This window comes from Saccoglossus kowalevskii, chromosome 4 (assembly GCF_978046115.1).
Source record: "Saccoglossus kowalevskii chromosome 4, keSacKowa6.1, whole genome shotgun sequence".
Lineage (NCBI taxonomy): Eukaryota > Metazoa > Hemichordata > Enteropneusta > Harrimaniidae > Saccoglossus > Saccoglossus kowalevskii.
The window spans coordinates 38,923,067-38,947,773 of NC_140644.1; the positions used below are offsets into that span (position 1 = coordinate 38,923,067).

The window sequence follows — 24,707 nt, forward strand, 5'->3', positions numbered from 1 at the left end:
ATGGTACTCAACACAAATGAAAGCAGTTCTACGGTACTCAACACAAACGAAAGCAGTGCTACGGTACTCAACACAAATGATATTGGTGCTACGTTATTCAATGCAAATGAAAGCAGTGCTACGTTACTCAACGCAAATGAAAGCAGTTCTACGGTACTCAACACAAATGAAAGCAGTGCTATGTTACTCAACACAAACAAAAGCAGTGCTACGGTACTCTACACAAATTATATCAGTGCTACGTTATTAGACGCAAATTATATCAGTGCTACGTTATTCAACGCAAATGAAAGCAATGCTACGGTACTCAACACAAATGATATTGGTGCTACGTTATTCAATGCAAATGAAAGCAGTGCTACGTTACTCAACGCAAATGAAAGCAGTTCTACGGTACTCAACACAAATGATATCAGTGCTACGTTATTCAACGCAAATTATATCAGTGCTACGTTACTCAACGCAAATGAAAGCAGTGCTACGGTACTCAACACAAATGAAAGCAGTGCTACGGTACTCAACACAAACGAAAGCAGTGCTACGGTACTCAACACAAACGAAAGCAGTGCTACGGTACTCAACACAAACGAAAGCAGTGCTACGTTACTCAACACAAACGAAAGCAGTGCTACGGTACTCAACACAAATGAAAGCAGTGCTACGGTACTCAACATAAATGAAAGCAGTGCTACGGTACTCAACACAAATGAAAGCAGTGCTACGGTACTCAACATAAATGAAAGCAGTGCTACGGTACTCAACATAAATGAAAGCAGTGCTATGGTACTCAACACAAATGAAAGCAGTGCTACGGTACTCAACACAAACGAAAACAGTGCTACGGTACTCAACACAAACGAAAGCAGTGCTACGTTACTCAACACAAACGAAAGCAGTGCTACGGTACTCAACACAAACGAAAGCAGTGCTACGGTACTCAACACAAATGATATCAGTGCTACGTTACTCAACGCAAATGATATCAGTGCTACGTTACTCAACGCAAATGAAAGCAGTGCTACGGTACTCAACATAAATGAAAGCAGTGCTACGGTACTCAACACAAATGATATCAGTGCTACGTTATTCAACGCAAATGATATCAGTGCTACGTTACTCAACGCAAATGAAAGCAGTGCTACGGTACTGAACACAAATGAAAGCAGTGCTACGGTACTCAACATAAATGAAAGCAGTGCTACGGTACTCAACACAAATTATATCAGTGCTACGGTACTCAACACAAATGATATCAGTGCTACGTTATTCAACGCAAATGATATCAGTGCTACGTTACTCAACGCAAATGAAAGCAGTGCTACGGTTCTCAACACAAATGAAAGCAGTGCTATGGTACTCAACATAAATGAAAGCAGTGCTACGGTACTCAACACAAATGAAAGCAATGATACGGTACTCAACACAAATGAAAGCAGTGCTACGCTACTCAACATAAATGAAAGCAGTGCTATGGTACTCAACACAAATGAAAGCAGTGCTACGGTACTCAACACAAACGAAAGCAGTGCTACGGTACTCAACACAAACGAAAGCAGTGCTACGTTACTCAACACAAACAAAAGCAGTGCTACGGTACTCAACACAAACGAAAGCAGTGCTACGGTACTCAACACAAAAGATATCAGTGCTACGTTACTCAACGCAAATGATATCAGTGCTACGTTACTCAACGCAAATGAAAGCAGTGCTACGGTACTCAACATAAATGAAAGCAGTGCTACGGTACTCAACACAAATGATATCAGTGCTACGTTATTCAACGCAAATGATATCAGTGCTACGTTACTCAACGCAAATGAAAGCAGTGCTACGGTACTCAACACAAATGAAAGCAGTGCTACGGACTCAACATAAATGAAAGCAGAGCTACGGTACTCAACACAAATTATATCAGTGCTACGGTACTCAACACAAATGATATCAGTGCTACGTTATTCAACGCAAATGATATCAGTGCTACGTTACTCAACGCAAATGAAAGCAGTGCTACGGTACTCAACACAAATGAAAGCAGTGCTACGGTACTCAACATAAATGAAAGCAGTGCTACGGTACTCAACACAAATGAAAGCAATGATACGGTACTCAACACAAATGAAAGCAGTGCTACGCTACTCAACATAAATGAAAGCAGTGCTATGGTACTCAACACAAATGAAAGCAGTTCTACGGTACTCAACACAAACGAAAGCAGTGCTACGGTACTCAACACAAATGATATTGGTGCTACGTTATTCAATGCAAATGAAAGCAGTGCTACGTTACTCAACGCAAATGAAAGCAGTTCTACGGTACTCAACACAAATGATATCAGTGCTACGTTATTCAACGCAAATTATAGCAGTGCTACGGTACTAAACACAAATGAAAGCAGTGCTACGGTACTCAACATAAATGAAAGCAGTGCTACGGTACTCAACACAAACGAAAGCAGTGCTACGGTACTCAACACAAATGTTCACCCTGCGCAAAGTAATTTTTGTTACTTTTCTCAAAAGGTTATTACAAACAGAGTAAAGATGTACAATAGTAAGTTAATTAAGAGAATATCGCAATGTATGCTATCAGGCAGTACGGGATCGCTTCAAACTCAACTACAAGTCAATCGATACGATTGCCATACTGCATGTGTGCATACTTGTAGTATTCATGTAATAATTTTATAAGTGAAACATACAACTCATTGTATCATATATATCATTGTATGTTTCCTATGACTATAACAAACTATTTTTATTGAATTTAAAAACTTTAAATTGTTCTTTGTATCAATGTATTTTGTATACCATCTAATCGTGTATTTACTATTTTGAATCTGTGTTCCTAGTTGTGTAATTATGCTATTAATTTTACCATTTTATAATGTAGGACAGTGGTTACCAGGAAAACGTTATTGATGCGAATGATCAAAATGATTCAACTAAATACCATATAGTATTCTAAAAAATAAAAGAACATTACGTGTCATTCCTCAAGCACAGTTATAGTAGAGATGGTAAAGTGAGGCAAGGCTATAGTTATATAATATTGAATGGTCATGCTGATGTTCCACTCAGTCAGACCATTTATCAAAGTGATGATATTGAATAATCTGTAATTAGTTGTAACAATCGATTTCACACGACGCTACTCAACTGTAACGAATCCCCAGGAACACTATTAATAATCAAAACGTTAAACAAGCCAACTAAAAAGATGATTGTTCACCTCATAAGTAGTACCCCCCCCACACACGTCTCACGCAAATCAAAGAAGAAAACACTGATTACAAACTGAGACGTTACCACTTTTTAATTATATATTTTTTAGGTCATTAGAAGGCATCGAAAGAGTCACCGGCGGTAATTAGTGTAAGTCGCGCCCAGGTCAAACCTCGTACTTGTGATTCCCATTAGGAGAGCGCATTAGATTGTGGGAAAATCAATGTTTATCAACACAAATGTCGGACATGCGGAGCGCGACGACCATCGCTCTTTAAATAATGGGATATGTGTTAGACTGATGTACTAGAATAGTGCAATGTTGACCAAAGTGGTCTTGATGCAATGGTATGTGATACTTGCCTACATTCGTCTGGTTCCAACGATCTCTTTCCTTTCCTGATTAGTAAACACTTTCTGTCTGTCACCAGGCATGAACACTCACATTTGATTCTGTCCAGAACAAATGGAAATGGACAACGCTTTTTACACTGACAGCCACAGGTAACCGAGTCCCAAAGTCCTCCGTCTGGGCACGGATAAGATTCAGGGCAGAATCCAGGCTTATTTTGACAGGAACAAGACTTATCCATTGAAATATTCCGGAATGCTGGTGTTGGCGTGATGAACTAAGAGTAAGATGTGAAATAACAAGTTTATTGCTAAATTTCATCGATATCGATTATGCCTTGAAAACATATTTAAGTGTTGTTGTTTTTTTACATAGAAATTAACAGTTAAACTAATGTTAATAATATGGTTTATCCCTTTTAATTTATTTTGCTTGTTAATTCATATATTCTGCCGTTCGGTGCTTACCAGCATTGATACATTTCTTGTTTGATTGACATCAACTTTACATTCTTGGGTGTCATGGCAACAACCATTATTTTCACAGCGCTGTACAAGTACACATTCTGGAAAGATTAGTGATATTCCTTTATGTAGACCCAGTTCCTTGTAAACATCAACCACCGTGTCACGTGGTTTACACCTTGCTTTACTGGCTTCTCTGTTAATCATGTCCAATGCTAAAGTAAATTACAATTAAAACACTTATTTTTAATTTTGTTTTATCTCGAAAAATACGCGAAGATACAGTGACCACTTATAAGACAGCGTATATGCGGTTATTGCCTGAAAATTAGACTTTGTGCTCTGGCTTCAATTGATATATGACTTGAAAACCCAAATGTTGCCAGAGATAGTGATTGTTTTGTAAGTCTGCTGCTGATTGGGCGATTGCTTGTATGACAAGAACAAACATTTGTCTAATTGTTAAAAATTTGTTTTTTAAACAATGGCTCAATCCTCCTGGATTCCTGTGTTGAAGCACAGTGCTTCAATGTACCAGCGCAAATGATTAATATGAGCCTTGGAACCAAATGGGAGTCACGTGTGTCAGCCAATCAGAAATAGTACATGCATTCAGCAATATGTTTCAAACGTTAAATATCTTCTGAAATGTTGGTTAATACATAATGTACATAACACTGGCTTGACCTACACAATTTAGAAATCAAAGAATGAGGTTATCACGGTTATCACAGGAGATGTCACATGCTAGTAATATACTCGAATCGAAGGTGATAAAATTATAATTCACACGACATCACCAAAACAGATGTTTTTCTTTCTAGTCAACTTTTATCCATCCATGTTTGTACTAGCTAAATTACATTTTAGTGCAAATATTTAGTTCTTTGAGTATGTGCTGTCATGTATGGGGTATATATCAGTGTGTGGTTTAGGAGTCGGATAAAGGGAAAGTGTCGAAATTATGCATTGTTTGTTTTGTGAAATTGGGTTGAATATATTGAATGCAGGACACCCTTTTATTTATGGTGAATCGGGGGACGTATTGTCAACACAAATATTAACATATGTGGACTTTCCATATCAAAGAAATATTCCTATAACCTTGATTTATTTGGTTGAATCGTCAACGTTAATTCTTGTTTACACATTTAAAGCAGAGAATTCACGATATGTACATGCAACAGTCGTGGTTTAGACAAGTGAGAGCTAGGAAGTGAGAGCTAGCAAGTGAGAGCTAACAAGCGACAGCTAGTAAGCCAGAGCTAGCAAGAGAGAGCTAGCAAGTGAGAGCTAGCAAGTGAGAGCTAACAAGTGAGAGCTAACAAGTGAGAGCTCGTAATCGAGAGCTAGCAAAAGAGAGCTAACAAGTGAGAGCTAGCAAGTGGGAGCCAACAAGTGAGAGCTAGTAAGCGAGGGCTAGCATGAGAGAGCTAGCAAGTGAGAGCTAACGAGTGAGAGCTAGCAAGTGAGAGCTAACAAGTGAGAGCTAGCAAGTGAGAGCTAACAAGTAAAAGCTAGTAAGCGAGAGCTAACAAGTGAGAGCTAGCAAGTGAGAGCTAGCAAGTGAGAGCTAGTAAACAAGAGCAAGCATGAGAGAGCTAGCAAGTGAGAGGTAACAAGTGAGAGTTAACAAGTGAGAGCTAGCAAGTGAGAGCTAACAAGTGAGAGCTAACAAGTGAGAGCTAACAAGTGAGAACTAGCAAGAGAGAGCTGGCAAGCGAGAGCTAGTAAGCGAGAGCTAGCAAGAGAGAGCTAAGAAGTGAGAGCTAGCAAGTGAGAGCTAACAAGTGAGAACTAGCAAGTGAGAGCTAACAAGTGAGAGCTAACAAGTGAGAGCTAGCAAGTGACAGCTAGCAAGTGACAGCTAACAAGTAAGAGCAAGTAAGCGATAGCTAACAAGTGAGAGCTATCAAGAGAGAGCTAGCAAGAGAGAGCTAACAAGAGAGAGCTAGTAAGCCAGAGCTAGCAAGAGAGAGCTAGCAAGTGAGAGCTAGCAATTGAGAGCTAACAAGTGAGAGCTAACAAGTGAGAGCTAGTAAGCGAGAGTTAGCAAGTGAGAGCTAGCAAATGAGAGCTAACAAGTGAGAGCTAGCAAGTGAGAGCTAAGAAGTGAGAGCTAGCGTATGAGAGCAAGTAGTGAGAGCTAACTAGTGACAGCTAGCAAGTGAGAGCAAGCAAGTGAGAGCAAACAAGTGAGAGCCAGCAAGTGAAAGCTAGCAAGTGAGAGCTAGAAAGCGAGAGCTAGCAAGTGAGAGCTAGCAAATAAAAGCTAGCAAGTTAGAGCTAGCAAGTGAGAGCGAACAAGTGAGAGCTAACAAGTGAGAGTCAACAAGTGAGTTAGCAAGTGAGTGGTAGTGAGGGCTTGCAATTGAGAGCTAGCAAGTGAGATCTAGCAAGTGAGAGCTAACAAGTGAGAGCTAGCAAGAGAGATCTAACAAGTGAGAGCTAGTGAGCGAGAGCTAGCATGAGAGAGCTAGCAAGTGAGAGCTAGCAAGTGAGAGCGAGTAAACGAGAGCTAGCAAGTGAGAAAAAGCAAATGAGAGACAACAAGTGAGAGCTCGCAAATGAGAGCCAACAAGTGAGAGCTAGTAAGCGAGAGCTAGCATGAGAGAGCTAGCAAGTGAGAGCTAACGAGTGAGAGCTAGCAAGTGAGACCTAACAAGTAAAAGCTAGTAAGCGAGAGCTAACAAGTGAGAGCTAGCAAGTGAGAGCTAGCAAGTGAGAGCTAGTAAGCAAGAACAAGCATGAGAGAGCTAGCAAGTGAGAGGTAACAAGTGAGAGCTAACAAGTGAGAGCTAGAAAGTGAGAGCTAACAAGTGAGAGCTAACAAGTGAGAGCTAACAAGTGAGAGCTAGCAAGTGAGAGCTAGCATGAGAGAGAAAACAAATGAGAACTAGCAAGCGAGAGCTAGAAAGTGAGAGCTAACAAGTGAGAGCTAACAGGTGAGAGCTAACAAGTGAGAGCTAACAAATGAGAGCTAGCAAGTGAGAGCTAGCAAGAGAGAGCTAGCAAGTGAGAGCTAGCAAGTGAGAGCTAACAAGTGAGAGCTAGTAAGCGAGAACTAGCGTGATAGAGTTAGCAAGTGAGAGCTAACAAGTGAGAGCTAGCAAGTGACAGCTAACAAGTGAGAGCTAGCAAGTGAGAGCTAGCAAGTGAGAGCTAGCTAATGATAGCTAACAAGTGAGAGCTAGCAAGTGAGAGCCAACAAGTGAGAGCTAGCAAGTGAGAGCTAGCAAGTGAGAGCTAGCAAGTGAGAGCTAACAAGTAAGAGCAAGCGTATGAGAGCTAGTAGGAGAGCTAAGAAGTGACCGCTAGCAAGTGAGAGCAAGCAAGTGAAAGCTAAAAGTGGGAGCTAACAAGTGGGAGATAACAAGTGAGAGCCAGCAAGTGAGAGCTAGCAAGTGAGAGCTAGCAAGTGAGAGCTAGGAAGAGAGAGCGAACAAGTGAGTGCTAACAAGTGAGAGTCAAAAAGTGAGTTAGCAAGTGAGAGGTAGTGAGAGCTTGTAATTGAGAGCAAGCAATTGAGAGCTAGCAAGTGAGAGCTATAAAGCGAAAGCTAGAAAGTGAGAGCTAGCAAGAGAGAGCTAGCAAGAGAGAGCAAGCAAGTGAGAGCTAGCAAATGAGAGTTAGTAAGAGAGAGCTATCAAGTGGGAGCTAGTAAACGAGAGCTAGCAAGTGAGATACAGCAAGTGAGAGCTAGCAAGTGAGAGCTAACAAGTGAGAGCTAGCAAAAGAGAACAAGCATGAGAGAGTTAGCAAGTGAGAGGTAACACGTGAAAACTAGCAAGTGAGAGCTAGCAAGTGAGAGCCAACAAGTGAGAGCTAGCAAGTGAGAGCTAGCAAGTGAGAGCTAGCAAGTGAGACCTTGCAAGTGAGAACTAGAAGTGGGAGCTAACAAGTGAGAGATAACAAGTGAGAGCCAGCAAGTGAGAGCTAGCAAGTGAGAGCTAGCAAGTGAGAGATAACAAGTGAGAGCTAGCAAGTGAGAGGTAACAAGTGAGAGCTAACAAGTGAGAGTTAGCAAGTAAGAGCTAACAAGTGAGAGCTAGCAAGTGAGAGCTAGCAAGTGAGAGCTAGCAAGTGAGAGATAACAAGTGAGAGCCAGCAAGTGAGAGCTAGCAAGTGAGAGCTAGCAAGTGAGAGCTAGCAAATGAGAGCTAACAAGTGAGAGATAACAAGTGAGATCCAGCAAGTGAGAGCTAGCGTATGAGAGCTAGTAGTGAGAGCTATCTAGTGACAGCTAGCAAGTGAGAGCAAGCAAGTGAGAGATAACAAGTGAGAGCTAGCAAATGAAAGCTAGCAAATTAGAGCTAGCAAGTGAGAGCGAACAAGTGAGAGCTAACAAGTGAGAGTCAACAAGTGAGTTAGCAAGTGAGTGGTAGTGAGAGCTTGCAATTGAGAGCTAGAAAGTGAGAGCTAGCAAGTGAGAGCTAACACGTGAGAGCTAGAAAGAGAGAGCTAACGAGTGAGAGCTAGTGAGCGAGAGCTAGCATGAGTGAGCTAGCAAGTGAGAGCTAACAAGTGAGAGCTAGCAAGTGAGAGCGAGTAAACGAGAGCTAGCAAGTGAGAGCTAGCAAGTGAGAGCTAGCAAGTGAGAGCAAGCAAGTGAGAGCTAAAAGTGGGAGCTTACAAGTGAGAGATAGCAAGTGAGAGCCAGCAAGTGATGGCTAGCAGGTGAGAGCTAGAAAGCGAGAGCTAGCAAGTGAGAGCTAACAAGTGAGAAATAGCAAATGAGAGCTAACAAGTGAGAGCCTGCAAGTGAGAGCCAACAAGTGAGAGCTAGTAAGCGAGAGCTAGCATGAGAGAGCTAGCAAGTGAGAGCTAACAAGTGAGAGCTAGCAAATGAGAGCTAACAAGTGATAACTAGCAAGTGAGAGCCAATATATGAAAGCTAGTAAGCGAGAGCTAGCACGAGAGAGCTAGCAAGTGAGAGCTAACGAGTGAGAGCTAGCAAGTGACAGCTAACAAGTAAAAGCTCGTAAGAGAGAGCTAACAAGTGAGAGCTAGCAAATGAGAGCTAGCAAGTGACAGCTAGTAAGCAAGAGCAAGCATGAGAGAGCTAGCAAGTGAGAGGTAACAAGTGAGAGCTAACAAGTGAGAGCTAACAAGTGAGAGCTAACAAGTGAGAGCTAGCAAGTGAGAGCTAGCAAGTGAGAGCTAACAAGTGAGAGCCAGCAAGTGAGAGCTAGCAAGTGAGAGCTAACAAGTGAGAGCTAGCGTATGAGAGCTAGTAGTGAGAGCTAACTAGTGACAGCTAGCAAGTGAGAGCAAGCAAGTGAGAGCTAACAAGTGAGAGCCAGCAAGTGAAAGCTAGCAAGTGAGAGCTAGAAAGCGAGAGCTAGCAAGTGAGAGCTAGCAAATGAAAGCTAGCAAGTTAGAGCTAGCAAGTGAGAGCGAACAAGTGAGAGCTAACAAGTGAGTCAACAAGTGAGTTAGCAAGTGAGTGGTAGTGAGAGCTTGCAATTGAGAGCTAGAAAGTGAGAGCTAGCAAGTGAGAGCTAACAAGTGAGAACTAACAAGTGAGAGATAACAAGTGAGAGCTAGTGAGCGAGAGCTAGCATGAGTGAGCTAGCAAGTGAGAGCTAACAAGTGAGAGCTAGCAAGTGAGAGCGAGTAAACGAGAGCTAGCAAGTGAGAGCTAGCAAGTGAGAGCTAGCAAGTGAGAGCAAGCAAGTGAGAGCTAAAAGTGGGAGCTTACAAGTGAGAGATAGCAAGTGAGAGCCAGCAAGTGATGGCTAGCAGGTGAGAGCTAGAAAGCGAGAGCTAGCAATTGAGAGCTAACAAGTGAGAAATAGCAAATGAGAGCTAACAAGTGAGAGCCTGCAAGTGAGAGCCAACAAGTGAGAGCTAGTAAGCGAGAGCTAGCATGAGAGAGCTAGCAAGTGAGAGCTAACAAGTGAGAGCTAGCAAATGAGAGCTAACAAGTGATAACTAGCAAGTGAGAGCCAATATATGAAAGCTAGTAAGCGAGAGCTAGCACGAGAGAGCTAGCAAGTGAGAGCTAACGAGTGAGAGCTAACAAGTGACAGCTAACAAGTAAAAGCTCGTAAGAGAGAGCTAACAAGTGAGAGCTAGCAAGTGAGAGCTAGCAAGTGAGAGCTAGTAAGCAAGAGCAAGCATGAGAGAGCTAGCAAGTGAGAGCTAACAAGTGAGAGCTAACAAGAGGGAGCTAGCAAGAGAGATCTAGCAAGTGAGAGAAAACAAGTGAGAGCTAGCAAGTGAGAGCTTGCAAGTGAGAGCTAACAAGTGAGAGCTAACGAGTGAGAGTTAACAAGTGAGAGCTAGTAAGTGAGAGCTAGCAAGTGAGAGCTAGTAAACGAGAGCCAGCAAGAGAGAGCTAACAAGTGAGAGCTAGCAAGTGAGAGCTCACAAGTGAGAGCTAGCAAATGAGAGCTAGCAAGTGAGAGCTAACAAGTGAGAGCTCGCGTGTGAGAGCTAGTAGTTAGAGCTAACTAGTGACATCTAGCAAATGAAAGCTATCAAGTGAGAGCTAACAAGTGAGAGCTAGCAAGTGAGAGCTAGCAAATGAAAGCTAGCAAGTGAGAGCTAGCAAGTGAGAGCGAACATGTTAGAGCTAACAAGTGAGAGTCAACAATGAGTTAGCAAGTGAGTGGTAGTGAGAGCTTTAGATTGAGAGTTGGCAAGTGAGAGCTAGCAAGTGAGAGCCATCAAGTGAGAGCTAGAAAGCGAGAGCCAGCAAGTGAGAGCTAGCAAGAGAGAGCTAGCAAGTGAGAGCTAGCAAGTGAGAGCAAACAAGTGAGAGCTAGCAAGAGAGAGCTAACAGGTGAGAGCTAGTGAGCGAGAGCTAGCATGAGAGAGCTAGCAAGTGAGAGCTTAAAAGTGAGAGCTAGCTAGTGAGAGCTAGTAAACGAGAGCTAGCAAGTGAGAAAGAGCAAGTGAGAGCTAGCAAGTGAGAGCTTACAAGTGAGAGCTAGTAAGCCAGAGCTAGCAAGAGAGAGCTAGAAAGTGAGAGCTAGCAAGTGAGAGCTAGAAAGTGAGAGCTAACAAGTGAGAGCTAGTAAGCAAGAGCTAGCAAGAGAGAGCTAGCAAGTGAGAGCTAGCAAGTGAGAGCTAACAATTGAGAGCTAACAAGTGAGAGTTAGCAAGTAAGAGCTAACAAGTGAGAGCTAGCAAGTGAGAGCTAGCAAGTGAGAGCTAGCAAGTGAGAGATAACAAGTGAGAGCCAGCAAGTGAGAGCTAGCAAGTGAGAGGTAGAAAGCGAGAGCTAGCAAGAGCGAGCTAGCAAGTGAGAGATAGCAAGTGAGAGCTAACAAGTGAGAGATAACAAGTGAGAGCCAGCAAGTGAGAGCTAGCAAGTGAGAGCTAGCAAGTGAGAGCTAGCAAATGAGAGCTAGCAAGTGAGAGCTAGCAAGAGAGAGCTAGCAAGTGAGAGCTAACAAGTGAGAGCTAGTAAGCTAGCTATGAAGTGAGAGCTAGCAAGTGACAGCTAGCAAGTGAGAGCTAGAAAGGGAGAGCTAGCAAGTTAGAGCTAGAAATGGAGAGCTAGCAAGTGAAAGATAACAAGTGAGAGATAGTAAGCGAGAGCTAGCAAGAGAGAGCTAACAAGTGAGAGCTAACAAGTGAGAGCTAAAAAATAAAAGTTAGCAAGTGAGAGCTAGAAAGCGATAGCTAGCAAGTTAGAGCTATAAAGCGACAGCTAGCAAGTGAGAGCTAACAAGTGTGTTAGCAAGTGAGAGCTAGTGACAGCTAGCAATTGAGAGCTAGTGAGAGCTAGCTATTGAGAGCTAATAAGCAAGAGCTAGCAAGTGAGAACTAGAAAGTGAAAGCTAGCAAGTTTGAGCTAGTGCGCGAGAGCTAACAAATGAGAGCTAACAAGTTTGAGCTAACAAGTGAGAGATAGTGAGAGCCAGCTATTGAGAGCTAATAAGCAAGAGCTAGCAAGTGAAAGCTAGAAAGTGAAAGCTAGCAAGTTTGAGCTAGAGCGCGAGAGCTAGCAAGTGAGAGCTAGCAAGTGAGAGCTAACAAGTGAGAGCTAACAAGTGAGAGCTAGTAAGCGAGAGCTAGCAAGAGAGAGCTACAAATAAAAGCTAGCAAGTGAGAGCTAACAAGTGAGAGCTAGCAAGTGAGAGCTAGGAAGAGAGAGCAAGCAAGTGAGAGCTAGCAAGTGAGAGCTAGCAAGTGAGAGCGAACGAGTGAGAACTAACAAGTGAGAGCTAGCAAGTGAGAGCTAAAAGGAGAGAGCTTGCAAGTGATAGCTATCAAGTGAGAGTTAGTCAGAACTAGCAATGGAGAGCAAAATAGTGAAAGCTTGCAATTGAGAGCTAGCATGTGAGAGCTAGATAGCGAGAATTAGCAAGGGAGTGCTAACAAGTGAGAGCTAACAAGTGAGAGCTAGCAAGTGAGAGCTAGTAAGCAAGAGCTAGCAAGAGAGAGCTACCAAGTGAGAGCTTACAAGTGAGAGCCAGTAAGCGAGAGCAAGCAAGTGAGAGCTAACAACTGAGAGCTAACAATTGAGAGCTAGCAAGTGAGAGCTAGCAAATGATAGCTAGCAAGTGACAGCTAGCATGTGACAGCTAGCAAGTGACAGCTAACAAGTGAGAGCTAACAAGTGAGAGCTAAAAAGTGAGAGCTAGCAAAAGAGAGCTAACAAATGAAATCTAGCAAACGAGAGCAAACAAGTGAGAGCTAGCAAGTGAGTTAGCAAGTGAGAGATAGCAACTGAGAGCTAGCAAGTGAGAGCTAACGAGTGACAGCTAGCAAGTGAGAGGTAGCATGTGAGAGCTAACAAGTGAGAGCTAACAAGTGACAGCTGACAAGTGATTTAGCAAGTGAGAGCTAGTGAGAGCTAGCAATTGAGAGCTAAAAAGCGAGAGCTAGCAAGTGAGAGCTAACGAGTGAGAGCAAGCATTTTAGAGCTAGCAAGTGAGAGCTAACAAGTGAGAGCTAGTAAGCGAGAGCTAACAAGTGAGAGCTAGCAAGTGAGAGCTAGCAAGTGAGAGCTAACAAGTGAGAGCTAGTAAGCGAGATCTGGCACGAGAGAGGTAGCAAGTGAGAGCTAGCAAGTCAGATCTAAAAAGTGAGAGCTAGCAAGTGAGAGATTACAAGTGAGAGCTAGAAAGTGAGAGCAAATAAGCGAGAGCGAGTAAGCAAGAGCTAGCATGAGAGAGCTAGCAAGTGAGAGTTAGTTAGTGAGAGATAGCAAGTGAGTGCTACCCGGTGAGAGCTAGCAAGTGAGAGCTAGCAAGTGAGAGCTAACAATTGAGAGATAGCACGTGAAAGCTATAAAGCGAGAGCTATGAAGCGAGAGATAGCAAGTGAGAGCATGTAAGTGAGAGCTAACAAGTGTGAGCTAGTAAGCAAGAGCTAGCATGATAGAGCTAGCAAGTAAGAGTTAATAAGTGAGAGTTAGCAAGTGAGACCTACCAGGTGAGACCTACCAGGTGAGAGCTAACAAGTGAGAGCTAGCATGAGAGAGCTAGCAAGTGAGAGCTAGCAAGTGAGAGGTAACAAGTGAGAGATAGCAAGTGAGAGCTATAAAGCGAGAGCTAACAAGTGAGAGCTAGCAAGTGAGAGCTAACAAGTGAGAACTAACAAGTGAGAGCTAGCTAGTGAGAGCTTGCAAGTGATAGCTAGCAAGTGACAGTTAGCAATTGATAGTCAGTAAGTGAGAGCTAGCAATTGAGAGCTAGCAAGTGAGAGCTAGCAAGTGAGAGCTAACAAGTGAGAGCTAACAAGTTAGAGCTAACAAGTGAGAGATAGTGAGAGCTAGCTATTGAGAGCTAAAAAGCAAGAGCTAGCAAGTGAGAGCTAGCAAGTGAGAGCTAGCAAGTGTGAGCTAGAAAGCGAGAGCTAGCAAGTGAGAGTTAGCAAGTGAGAGCTAACAATTGAGAGCTAGTAAGCGAGAGCTAGCAAGAGAGAGCTAACAAGTGAGAACTAACAAGTGAGAGCTAACAAATACAATCTAGCAAGTGAGAGCTAACAAGTGAGAGCTAGCAAGTGAAAGCTAGCATGAGAGAGCTAGCAAGTGTGAGCTAGCAAGTGAGAGCTAGCAAGTGAGAGCCAGTAAGCAAGAGCTAACAAGTGAGAGCTAGCAACGGAGAGCTAGAAAGCGAGAGCTAACAAGTGAGAGCTAAAAAGTGAGAGCTTGCATATGAGAGCTGGCAAGTATGAGCTAGCATGTGAGAGCTCGCAAGTGAGAGCTAACAAGTGAGTGCTAACAAGTGAGAGCTAACAAGTGAGTTAGCAAGTGAGAGCTAGTGAGAGCAAGCAAATGAGATGTAAAAAACGAGAGCTAGCAAGTGAGAGATAGCAAGTGAGAGCTAACGAGTGAGAGCTAGCAAGAGAGAGGTAGCAAGTGAGATCTAAAAGTGAGAGCTAACAAGTGACAGCTGACAAGTGATTTAGCAAGTGAGAGCTAGTGAGATCTAGCAATTGAGAGCTAAAAAGCGAGAGCTAGCAAGTGAGAGCTAGCAAGTGAGAGCTAACGAGTGAGAGCATGCATTTTAGAGCTAGAAAGTGAGAGCTTACAAGTGAGAGCTAGTAAGAGAGAGCTAACAAGTGAGAGCTAACAAGTGAGAGCTGGCAAGTGAGATCTAGCAATTGAGAGCTAAAAAGCGAGAGCTAGCAAGTTAGAGCTAGCAAGTGAGAGCTAACGAGTGAGATCTAGCAATTGAGAGCTAAAAAGCGAGAGCTAGCAAGTGAGAGCTAGCAAGTGAGAGCTAACGAGTGAGAGGAAGCATTTTAGAGCTAGCAAGTGAGAGCTTACAAGTGAGAGCTAGTAAGCGAGAGCTAACAAGTGAGAGCTAAAAAGCGAGAGCTAGCAAGTTAGAGCTAGCAAGTGAGAGCTAACGAGTGAGATCTAGCAATTGAGAGCTAAAAAGCGAGAGCTAGCAAGTGAGAGCTAGCAAGTGAGAGCTAACGAGTGAGAGGAAGCATTTTAGAGCTAGCAAGTGAGAGCTTACAAGTGAGAGCTAGTAAGCGAGAGCTAACAAGTGAGAGGTAGCAAGTGAGAGCTAACAAGTTAGAGTCCGCAAGTGAGAGCTAACAAGTGAGAGCTGGCAAGTGAGAGCCAGCAAGTGAGAGCCAGTAAACGAGAGCTAGCAAAAGCGAGCTAACAAGTGAGAGGTAGCAAGTGAGAGCTAGCAAATGAGAGCTAGCAAGTGGGAGCTAACAAGTGAGAGCTAGCAACGGAGAGCTAGAAAGCGAGAGCAAGCAAGTGAGAGCTAGCAAGTGAGAGCTAGCAAGTGATAGCTCGCAAGGGACTGCTAGCAAGTGAGAGCTAGCAAGTGAGAGGTAACAAGTGAGAGCTAACAAATAAAAGCTAGCAAGTGAGGGCTAACAAGTGAAAGCTAGCAACGGATAGCTAGAAAGTGAGAGCAAGCAAGTGAGAGCTAGCAAGTGAGAGCTAGCAAGTGAGAGCGAACAAGTGAGAGCTAACAAGTGAGAGCTAACAAATGAGAGTTAGCAAGTGAAACCTAGTAAGTGAGAGCTAGCAAGTGAGAGCTAAAAAGCGAGAGCTTGTAAGTGACAGCTATCAAGTGAGAGTTAGCAAGTGAGCGCTAGTGAGAACTAGCAATTTAAAGTAAAAAAGTGAAAGCTTGCAAGTGAGAGCTTGCAAGTAAAAGCTAGCAAGTGAGAGCTAGAAGGTGAGAGCTAGAAATTGAGAGCTAGCAAGTGAGAGCTAGCAAGTGAGATCTAGCATATGAGAGCTAGTAAGTGAGAGCTAACAAGTGAGAGCTAGTGAGTGAGAGGTAGCATGAGCGAGCAAGCAACTGAGAGCTAACAAGTGAGATCTAGCAAGTAACCGCTAGCAAATGAGAACAAATAAGTGAGAGCTAATAATTGAGAGCTAGCATGTGAGAGCTAACAAGTGAGAGCTAACAAGTGAGAGCTAGCACGTGACAGCTAGCAAGTGAGAGCGATCAATTGAGAGCTAGCAAGTGAGATCTAGCATATGAGAGATAGTAAGTGAGAGCTAACAAGTGAGAGCTAGTGAGTGAGAGGTTGCATGAGCGAGCAAGCAAGTGTGAGCTAACAAGTGAGATCTAGCAAGTAACCGCTAGCATATGAGAGCAAATAAGTGAGAGCTTATAATAGAGAGCTAGTAAGCAAGACCTAGCATGAGAGAGCTAGCAATTGAGATTTAGTAAGTGAGAGTTAGCAAGTGAGAGCTATCAGGTGAGAGCTAACAAGTGAGAGCTAACAAGTTAGAGCTTGTAAGCGAGAGCTAGCAAGAAAGAGCTAGCAAGTGAGAGCTGGCAAGTGAGAGCTAGCAAGTGAGAGCCAGTAAGCGACAGCTAGCAAGAGAGAGTTAACAAGTGAGAGCTAGCAAGTGAGAGCTAGCAAATGAAAGCTAGCAAGTGAGAGCTAACAATTGAGAGCTAGCAAGTGATAGCTAGCAAGTGACAGCTAGCAAGTGAGAGCTAACAAGTGAGAGCTGGCAAGTGAGAGCTAGCAAGTGAGAGCCAGTAAGCGAGAGCTAGCAAGAGAGAGCTAACAAGTGAGAGCTAGCAAGTGAGAGCTAGCAAATGAAAGCTAGCAAGTGAGAGCTAACAAGTGAGAGCTAGCAAGTGATAGCTAGGAAGTGACAGCTAGCAAGTGACAGCTAGCAAGTGAGAGCTAACAATTGAGAGCTAACAAGTGAGAGCTAAAAAGTGAGAGCTAGAAAGTGAGAGCTAGCAAGTGAAAGCTAGCAAGTGAGAGCTAGTAAGTGAGAGCTAGCAAGTGAGAGCTAAAAAGGAAGAGCTTGCATATGAGAGCTAGCAAGTATGAGCTAGCAAGTGAGAGCTCGCAAGTGAGAGCTAACAAGTGAGTGCTAACAAGTGAGAGCTAACAAGTGAGTTAGCAACTGAGAGCTAGTGAGAGCAAGCAAATGAGATGTAAAAAACGAGAGCTAGCAAGTGAGAGATAGCAAGTGAGAGCTAACGAGTGAGAGCTAGCAAGAGAGAGGTAGCAAGTGAGATCTAAAAGTGAGAGCTAACAAGTGACAGCTGACAAGTGATTTAGCAAGTGAGAGCTAGTGAGATCTAGCAATTGAGAGCTAAAAAGCGAGAGCTAGCAAGTGAGAGCTAGCAAGTGAGAGCTAACGAGTGAGAGCATGCATTTTAGAGCTAGAAAGTGAGAGCTTACAAGTGAGAGCTAGTAAGAGAGAGCTAACAAGTGAGAGCTAACAAGTGAGAGCTGGCAAGTGAGATCTAGCAATTGAGAGCTAAAAAGCGAGAGCTAGCAAGTTAGAGCTAGCAAGTGAGAGCTAACGAGTGAGATCTAGCAATTGAGAGCTAAAAAGCGAGAGCTAGCAAGTGAGAGCTAGCAAGTGAGAGCTAACGAGTGAGAGGAAGCATTTTAGAGCTAGCAAGTGAGAGCTTACAAGTGAGAGCTAGTAAGCGAGAGCTAACAAGTGAGAGCTAAAAAGCGAGAGCTAGCAAGTTAGAGCTAGCAAGTGAGAGCTAACGAGTGAGATCTAGCAATTGAGAGCTAAAAAGCGAGAGCTAGCAAGTGAGAGCTAGCAAGTGAGAGCTAACGAGTGAGAGGAAGCATTTTAGAGCTAGCAAGTGAGAGCTTACAAGTGAGAGCTAGTAAGCGAGAGCTAACAAGTGAGAGGTAGCAAGTGAGAGCTAACAAGTTAGAGTCCGCAAGTGAGAGCTAACAAGTGAGAGCTGGCAAGTGAGAGCCAGCAAGTGAGAGCCAGTAAACGAGAGCTAGCAAAAGCGAGCTAACAAGTGAGAGGTAGCAAGTGAGAGCTAGCAAATGAGAGCTAGCAAGTGGGAGCTAACAAGTGAGAGCTAGCAACGGAGAGCTAGAAAGCGAGAGCAAGCAAGTGAGAGCTAGCAAGTGAGAGCTAGCAAGTGATAGCTCGCAAGGGACTGCTAGCAAGTGAGAGCTAGCAAGTGAGAGGTAACAAGTGAGAGCTAACAAATAAAAGCTAGCAAGTGAGGGCTAACAAGTGAAAGCTAGCAACGGATAGCTAGAAAGTGAGAGCAAGCAAGTGAGAGCTAGCAAGTGAGAGCTAGCAAGTGAGAGCGAACAAGTGAGAGCTAACAAGTGAGAGCTAACAAATGAGAGTTAGCAAGTGAAACCTAGTAAGTGAGAGCTAGCAAGTGAGAGCTAAAAAGCGAGAGCTTGTAAGTGACAGCTATCAAGTGAGAGTTAGCAAGTGAGCGCTAGTGAGAACTAGCAATTTAAAGTAAAAAAGTGAAAGCTTGCAAGTGAGAGCTTGCAAGTAAAAGCTAGCAAGTGAGAGCTAGAAGGTGAGAGCTAGAAATTGAGAGCTAGCAAGTGAGAGCTAGCAAGTGAGATCTAGCATATGAGAGCTAGTAAGTGAGAGCTAACAAGTGAGAGCTAGTGAGTGAGAGGTAGCATGAGCGAGCAAGCAACTGAGAGCTAACAAGTGAGATCTAGCAAGTAACCGCTAGCAAATGAGAACAAATAAGTGAGAGCTAATAATTGAGAGCTAGCATGTGAGAGCTAACAAGTGAGAGCTAACAAGTGAGAGCTAGCACGTGACAGCTAGCAAGTGAGAGCGATCAATTGAGAGCTAGCAAGTGAGATCTAGCATATGAGAGATAGTAAGTGAGAGCTAACAAGTGAGAGCTAGTGAGTGAGAGGTTGCATGAGCGAGCAAGCAAGTGTGAGCTAACAAGTGAGATCTAGCAAGTAACCGCTAGCATATGAGAGCAAATAAGTGAGAGCTTATAATAGAGAGCTAGTAAGCAAGACCTAGCATGAGAGAGCTAGCAATTGAGATTTAGTAAGTGAGAGTTAGCAAGTGAGAGCTATCAGGTGAGAGCTAACAAGTGAGAGCTAACAAGTTAGAGCTTGTAAGCGAGAGCTAGCAAGAAAGAGCTAGCAAGTGAGAGCTGGCAAGTGAGAGCTAGCAAGTGAGAGCCAGTAAGCGACAGCTAGCAAGAGAGAGTTAACAAGTGAGAGCTAGCAAGTGAGAGCTAGCAAATGAAAGCTAGCAAGTGAGAGCTAACAATTGAGAGCTAGCAAGTGATAGCTAGCAAGTGACAGCTAGCAAGTGAGAGCTAACAAGTGAGAGCTGGCAAGTGAGAGCTAGCAAGTGAGAGCCAGTAAGCGAGAGCTAGCAAGAGAGAGCTAACAAGTGAGAGCTAGCAAGTGAGAGCTAGCAAATGAAAGCTAGCAAGTGAGAGCTAACAAGTGAGAGCTAGCAAGTGATAGCTAGGAAGTGACAGCTAGCAAGTGACAGCTAGCAAGTGAGAGCTAACAATTGAGAGCTAACAAGTGAGAGCTAAAAAGTGAGAGCTAGAAAGTGAGAGCTAGCAAGTGAAAGCTAGCAAGTGAGAGCTAGTAAGTGAGAGCTAGCAAGTGAGAGCTAAAAAGGAAGAGCTTGCATATGAGAGCTAGCAAGTATGAGCTAGCAAGTGAGAGCTCGCAAGTGAGAGCTAACAAGTGAGTGCTAACAAGTGAGAGCTAACAAGTGAGTTAGCAACTGAGAGCTAGTGAGAGCAAGCAAATGAGATGTAAAAAACGAGAGCTAGCAAGTGAGAGATAGCAAGTGAGAGCTAACGAGTGAGAGCTAGCAAGAGAGAGGTAGCAAGTGAGATCTAAAAGTGAGAGCTAACAAGTGACAGCTGACAAGTGATTTAGCAAGTGAGAGCTAGTGAGATCTAGCAATTGAGAGCTAAAAAGCGAGAGCTAGCAAGTGAGAGCTAGCAAGTGAGAGCTAACGAGTGAGAGCATGCATTTTAGAGCTAGAAAGTGAGAGCTTACAAGTGAGAGCTAGTAAGAGAGAGCTAACAAGTGAGAGCTAACAAGTGAGAGCTGGCAAGTGAGATCTAGCAATTGAGAGCTAAAAAGCGAGAGCTAGCAAGTTAGAGCTAGCAAGTGAGAGCTAACGAGTGAGATCTAGCAATTGAGAGCTAAAAAGCGAGAGCTAGCAAGTGAGAGCTAGCAAGTGAGAGCTAACGAGTGAGAGGAAGCATTTTAGAGCTAGCAAGTGAGAGCTTACAAGTGAGAGCTAGTAAGCGAGAGCTAACAAGTGAGAGCTAAAAAGCGAGAGCTAGCAAGTTAGAGCTAGCAAGTGAGAGCTAACGAGTGAGATCTAGCAATTGAGAGCTAAAAAGCGAGAGCTAGCAAGTGAGAGCTAGCAAGTGAGAGCTAACGAGTGAGAGGAAGCATTTTAGAGCTAGCAAGTGAGAGCTTACAAGTGAGAGCTAGTAAGCGAGAGCTAACAAGTGAGAGGTAGCAAGTGAGAGCTAACAAGTTAGAGTCCGCAAGTGAGAGCTAACAAGTGAGAGCTGGCAAGTGAGAGCCAGCAAGTGAGAGCCAGTAAACGAGAGCTAGCAAAAGCGAGCTAACAAGTGAGAGGTAGCAAGTGAGAGCTAGCAAATGAGAGCTAGCAAGTGGGAGCTAACAAGTGAGAGCTAGCAACGGAGAGCTAGAAAGCGAGAGCAAGCAAGTGAGAGCTAGCAAGTGAGAGCTAGCAAGTGATAGCTCGCAAGTGACTGCTAGCAAGTGAGAGCTAGCAAGTGAGAGGTAACAAGTGAGAGCTAACAAATAAAAGCTAGCAAGTGAGGGCTAACAAGTGAAAGCTAGCAACGGATAGCTAGAAAGTGAGAGCAAGCAAGTGAGAGCTAGCAAGTGAGAGCTAGCAAGTGAGAGCGAACAAGTGAGAGCTAACAAGTGAGAGCTAACAAATGAGAGTTAGCAAGTGAAACCTAGTAAGTGAGAGCTAGCAAGTGAGAGCTAAAAAGCGAGAGCTTGTAAGTGACAGCTATCAAGTGAGAGTTAGCAAGTGAGCGCTAGTGAGAACTAGCAATTTAAAGTAAAAAAGTGAAAGCTTGCAAGTGAGAGCTTGCAAGTAAAAGCTAGCAAGTGAGAGCTAGAAGGTGAGAGCTAGAAATTGAGAGCTAGCAAGTGAGAGCTAGCAAGTGAGATCTAGCATATGAGAGCTAGTAAGTGAGAGCTAACAAGTGAGAGCTAGTGAGTGAGAGGTAGCATGAGCGAGCAAGCAACTGAGAGCTAACAAGTGAGATCTAGCAAGTAACCGCTAGCAAATGAGAACAAATAAGTGAGAGCTAATAATTGAGAGCTAGCATGTGAGAGCTAACAAGTGAGAGCTAACAAGTGATAGCTAGCACGTGACAGCTAGCAAGTGAGAGCGATCAATTGAGAGCTAGCAAGTGAGATCTAGCATATGAGAGATAGTAAGTGAGAGCTAACAAGTGAGAGCTAGTGAGTGAGAGGTTGCATGAGCGAGCAAGCAAGTGTGAGCTAACAAGTGAGATCTAGCAAGTAACCGCTAGCATATGAGAGCAAATAAGTGAGAGCTTATAATAGAGAGCTAGTAAGCAAGACCTAGCATGAGAGAGCTAGCAAGTGAGATTTAGTAAGTGAGAGTTAGCAAGTGAGAGCTATCAGGTGAGAGCTAACAAGTGAGAGCTAACAAGTTAGAGCTTGTAAGCGAGAGCTAGCAAGAAAGAGCTAGCAAGTGAGAGCTGGCAAGTGAGAGCTAGCAAGTGAGAGCCAGTAAGCGACAGCTAGCAAGAGAGAGTTAACAAGTGAGAGCTAGCAAGTGAGAGCTAGCAAATGAAAGCTAGCAAGTGAGAGCTAACAATTGAGAGCTAGCAAGTGATAGCTAGCAAGTGACAGCTAGCAAGTGAGAGCTAACAAGTGAGAGCTGGCAAGTGAGAGCTAGCAAGTGAGAGCCAGTAAGCGAGAGCTAGCAAGAGAGAGCTAACAAGTGAGAGCTAGCAAGTGAGAGCTAGCAAATGAAAGCTAGCAAGTGAGAGCTAACAAGTGAGAGCTAGCAAGTGATAGCTAGGAAGTGACAGCTAGCAAGTGACAGCTAGCAAGTGAGAGCTAACAATTGAGAGCTAACAAGTGAGAGCTAAAAAGTGAGAGCTAGAAAGTGAGAGCTAGCAAGTGAAAGCTAGCAAGTGAGAGCTAGTAAGTGAGAGCTAGCAAGTGAGAGCTAAAAAGGAAGAGCTTGCATATGAGAGCTAGCAAGTATGAGCTAGCAAGTGAGAGCTCGCAAGTGAGAGCTAACAAGTGAGTGCTAACAAGTGAGAGCTAACAAGTGAGTTAGCAACTGAGAGCTAGTGAGAGCAAGCAAATGAGATGTAAAAAACGAGAGCTAGCAAGTGAGAGATAGCAAGTGAGAGCTAACGAGTGAGAGCTAGCAAGTGAGAGGTAGCAAGTGAGATCTAAAAGTGAGAGCTAACAAGTGACAGCTGACAAGTGATTTAGCAAGTGAGAGCTAGTGAGATCTAGCAATTGAGAGCTGAAAAGCGAGAGCTAGCAAGTGAGAGCTAGCAAGTGAGAGCTAACGAGTGAGAGCAAGCATTTTAGAGCTAGCAAGTGAGAGCTTACAAGTGAGAGCTAGTAAGCGAGAGCTAACAAGTGAGAGCTAGTAAACGAGAGCTAGCAAGTGACAGCTAGCAAGTGAGAGCTAACAAGTGAGAGCTGGCAAGTGAGAGCTAGCAAGTGAGAGCCAGTAAGCGAGAGCTAGCAAGAGAGAGCTAACAAGTGAGAGCTAGCAAGTGAGAGCTAGCAAATGAAAGCTAGCAAGTGAGAGCTAACAAGTGAGAGCTAGCAAGTGATAGCTAGGAAGTGACAGCTAGCAAGTGACAGCTAGCAAGTGAGAGCTAACAATTGAGAGCTAACAAGTGAGAGCTAAAAAGTGAGAGCTAGAAAGTGAGAGCTAGCAAGTGAAAGCTAGCAAGTGAGAGCTAGTAAGTGAGAGCTAGCAAGTGAGAGCTAAAAAGGAAGAGCTTGCATATGAGAGCTAGCAAGTATGAGCTAGCAAGTGAGAGCTCGCAAGTGAGAGCTAACAAGTGAGTGCTAACAAGTGAGAGCTAACAAGTGAGTTAGCAACTGAGAGCTAGTGAGAGCAAGCAAATGAGATGTAAAAAACGAGAGCTAGCAAGTGAGAGATAGCAAGTGAGAGCTAACGAGTGAGAGCTAGCAAGTGAGAGGTAGCAAGTGAGATCTAAAAGTGAGAGCTAACAAGTGACAGCTGACAAGTGATTTAGCAAGTGAGAGCTAGTGAGATCTAGCAATTGAGAGCTGAAAAGCGAGAGCTAGCAAGTGAGAGCTAGCAAGTGAGAGCTAACGAGTGAGAGCAAGCATTTTAGAGCTAGCAAGTGAGAGCTTATAAGTGAGAGCTAGTAAGCGAGAGCTAACAAGTGAGAGCTAGTAAACGAGAGCTAACAAGTGAGAGCTAGCAAGTGAGAGCTAACAAATGAGAGCTATCAATTGAGAGCTAACAAGTTAGAGCTTGTATGCCAGAGCCAGCAAGAGAGAGATAGCAAGTGAAAACTAACAAGTGAGAGCTAACAAGTGAGGGCTCGCAAGTTAGAGCTAACAAGTGAGAGATAGTGAGAGCCAGCTATTGAGAGCTAATAAGCAAGAGCTAGCAAGTGAAAGCTAGAAAGTGAAAGCTAGCAAGTTTGAGCTAGAGCGCGAGAGCTAGCAAGTGAGAGCTAGCAAGTGAGAGCTAACAAGTGAGAGCTAACAAGTGAGAGCTAGTAAGCGAGAGCTAGCAAGAGAGAGCTACAAATAAAAGCTAGCAAGTGAGAGCTAACAAGTGAGAGCTAGCAAGTGAGAGCTAGGAAGAGAGAGCAAGCAAGTGAGAGCTAGCAAGTGAGAGCTAGCAAGTGAGAGCGAACGAGTGAGAACTAACAAGTGAGAGCTAGCAAGTGAGAGCTAAAAAGGGAGAGCTTGCAAGTGATAGCTATCAAGTGAGAGTTAGTCAGAACTAGCAATTGAGAGCAAAATAGTGAAAGCTTGCAATTGAGAGCTAGCATGTGAGAGCTAGATAGCGAGAATTAGCAAGGGAGTGCTAACAAGTGAGAGCTAACAAGTGAGAGCTAGCAAGTGAGAGCTAGTAAGCAAGAGCTAGCAAGAGAGAGCTACCAAGTGAGAGCTTACAAGTGAGAGCCAGTAAGCGAGAGCAAGCAAGTGAGAGCTAACAACTGAGAGCTAACAATTGAGAGCTAGCAAGTGAGAGCTAGCAAATGATAGCTAGCAAGTGACAGCTAGCATGTGACAGCTAGCAAGTGACAGCTAACAAGTGAGAGCTAACAAGTGAGAGCTAAAAAGTGAGAGCTAGCAAAAGAGAGCTAACAAATGAAATCTAGCAAACGAGAGCAAACAAGTGAGAGCTAGCAAGTGAGTTAGCAAGTGAGAGATAGCAACTGAGAGCTAGCAAGTGAGAGCTAACGAGTGACAGCTAGCAAGTGAGAGGTAGCATGTGAGAGCTAACAAGTGAGAGCTAACAAGTGACAGCTGACAAGTGATTTAGCAAGTGAGAGCTAGTGAGAGCTAGCAATTGAGAGCTAAAAAGCGAGAGCTAGCAAGTGAGAGCTAACGAGTGAGAGCAAGCATTTTAGAGCTAGCAAGTGAGAGCTAACAAGTGAGAGCTAGTAAGCGAGAGCTAACAAGTGAGAGCAAGCAAGTGAGAGCTAGCAAGTGAGAGCTAACAAGTGAGAGCTAGTAAGCGAGATCTGGCACGAGAGAGGTAGCAAGTGAGAGCTAGCAAGTCAGATCTAAAAAGTGAGAGCTAGCAAGTGAGAGATTACAAGTGAGAGCTAGAAAGTGAGAGCAAATAAGCGAGAGCGAGTAAGCAAGAGCTAGCATGAGAGAGCTAGCAAGTGAGAGTTAGTTAGTGAGAGATAGCAAGTGAGTGCTACCCGGTGAGAGCTAGCAAGTGAGAGCTAGCAAGTGAGAGCTAACAATTGAGAGATA

General features: G+C 43.8%; 1 protein-coding gene across 1 annotated transcript in view; it reads right to left on the bottom strand.

Annotated features, from left to right (window-relative positions):
- Positions 1–3,514: 3,514 nt before the first annotated feature.
- Positions 3,515–24,707, bottom strand: part of LOC102807434 (vascular endothelial growth factor C-like) — a 50,304-nt gene continuing 29,111 nt past the window's right edge. Inside the window, exons 3-4 of the mRNA XM_085498423.1 lie at positions 4,041–4,252; positions 3,515–3,850 (exon numbers count right to left, since the gene is read on the bottom strand). Coding sequence (XP_085354549.1) covers positions 3,515–3,850; positions 4,041–4,252 — 548 coding nt within the window. The remainder of the gene's footprint in view (positions 3,851–4,040; positions 4,253–24,707) is intronic.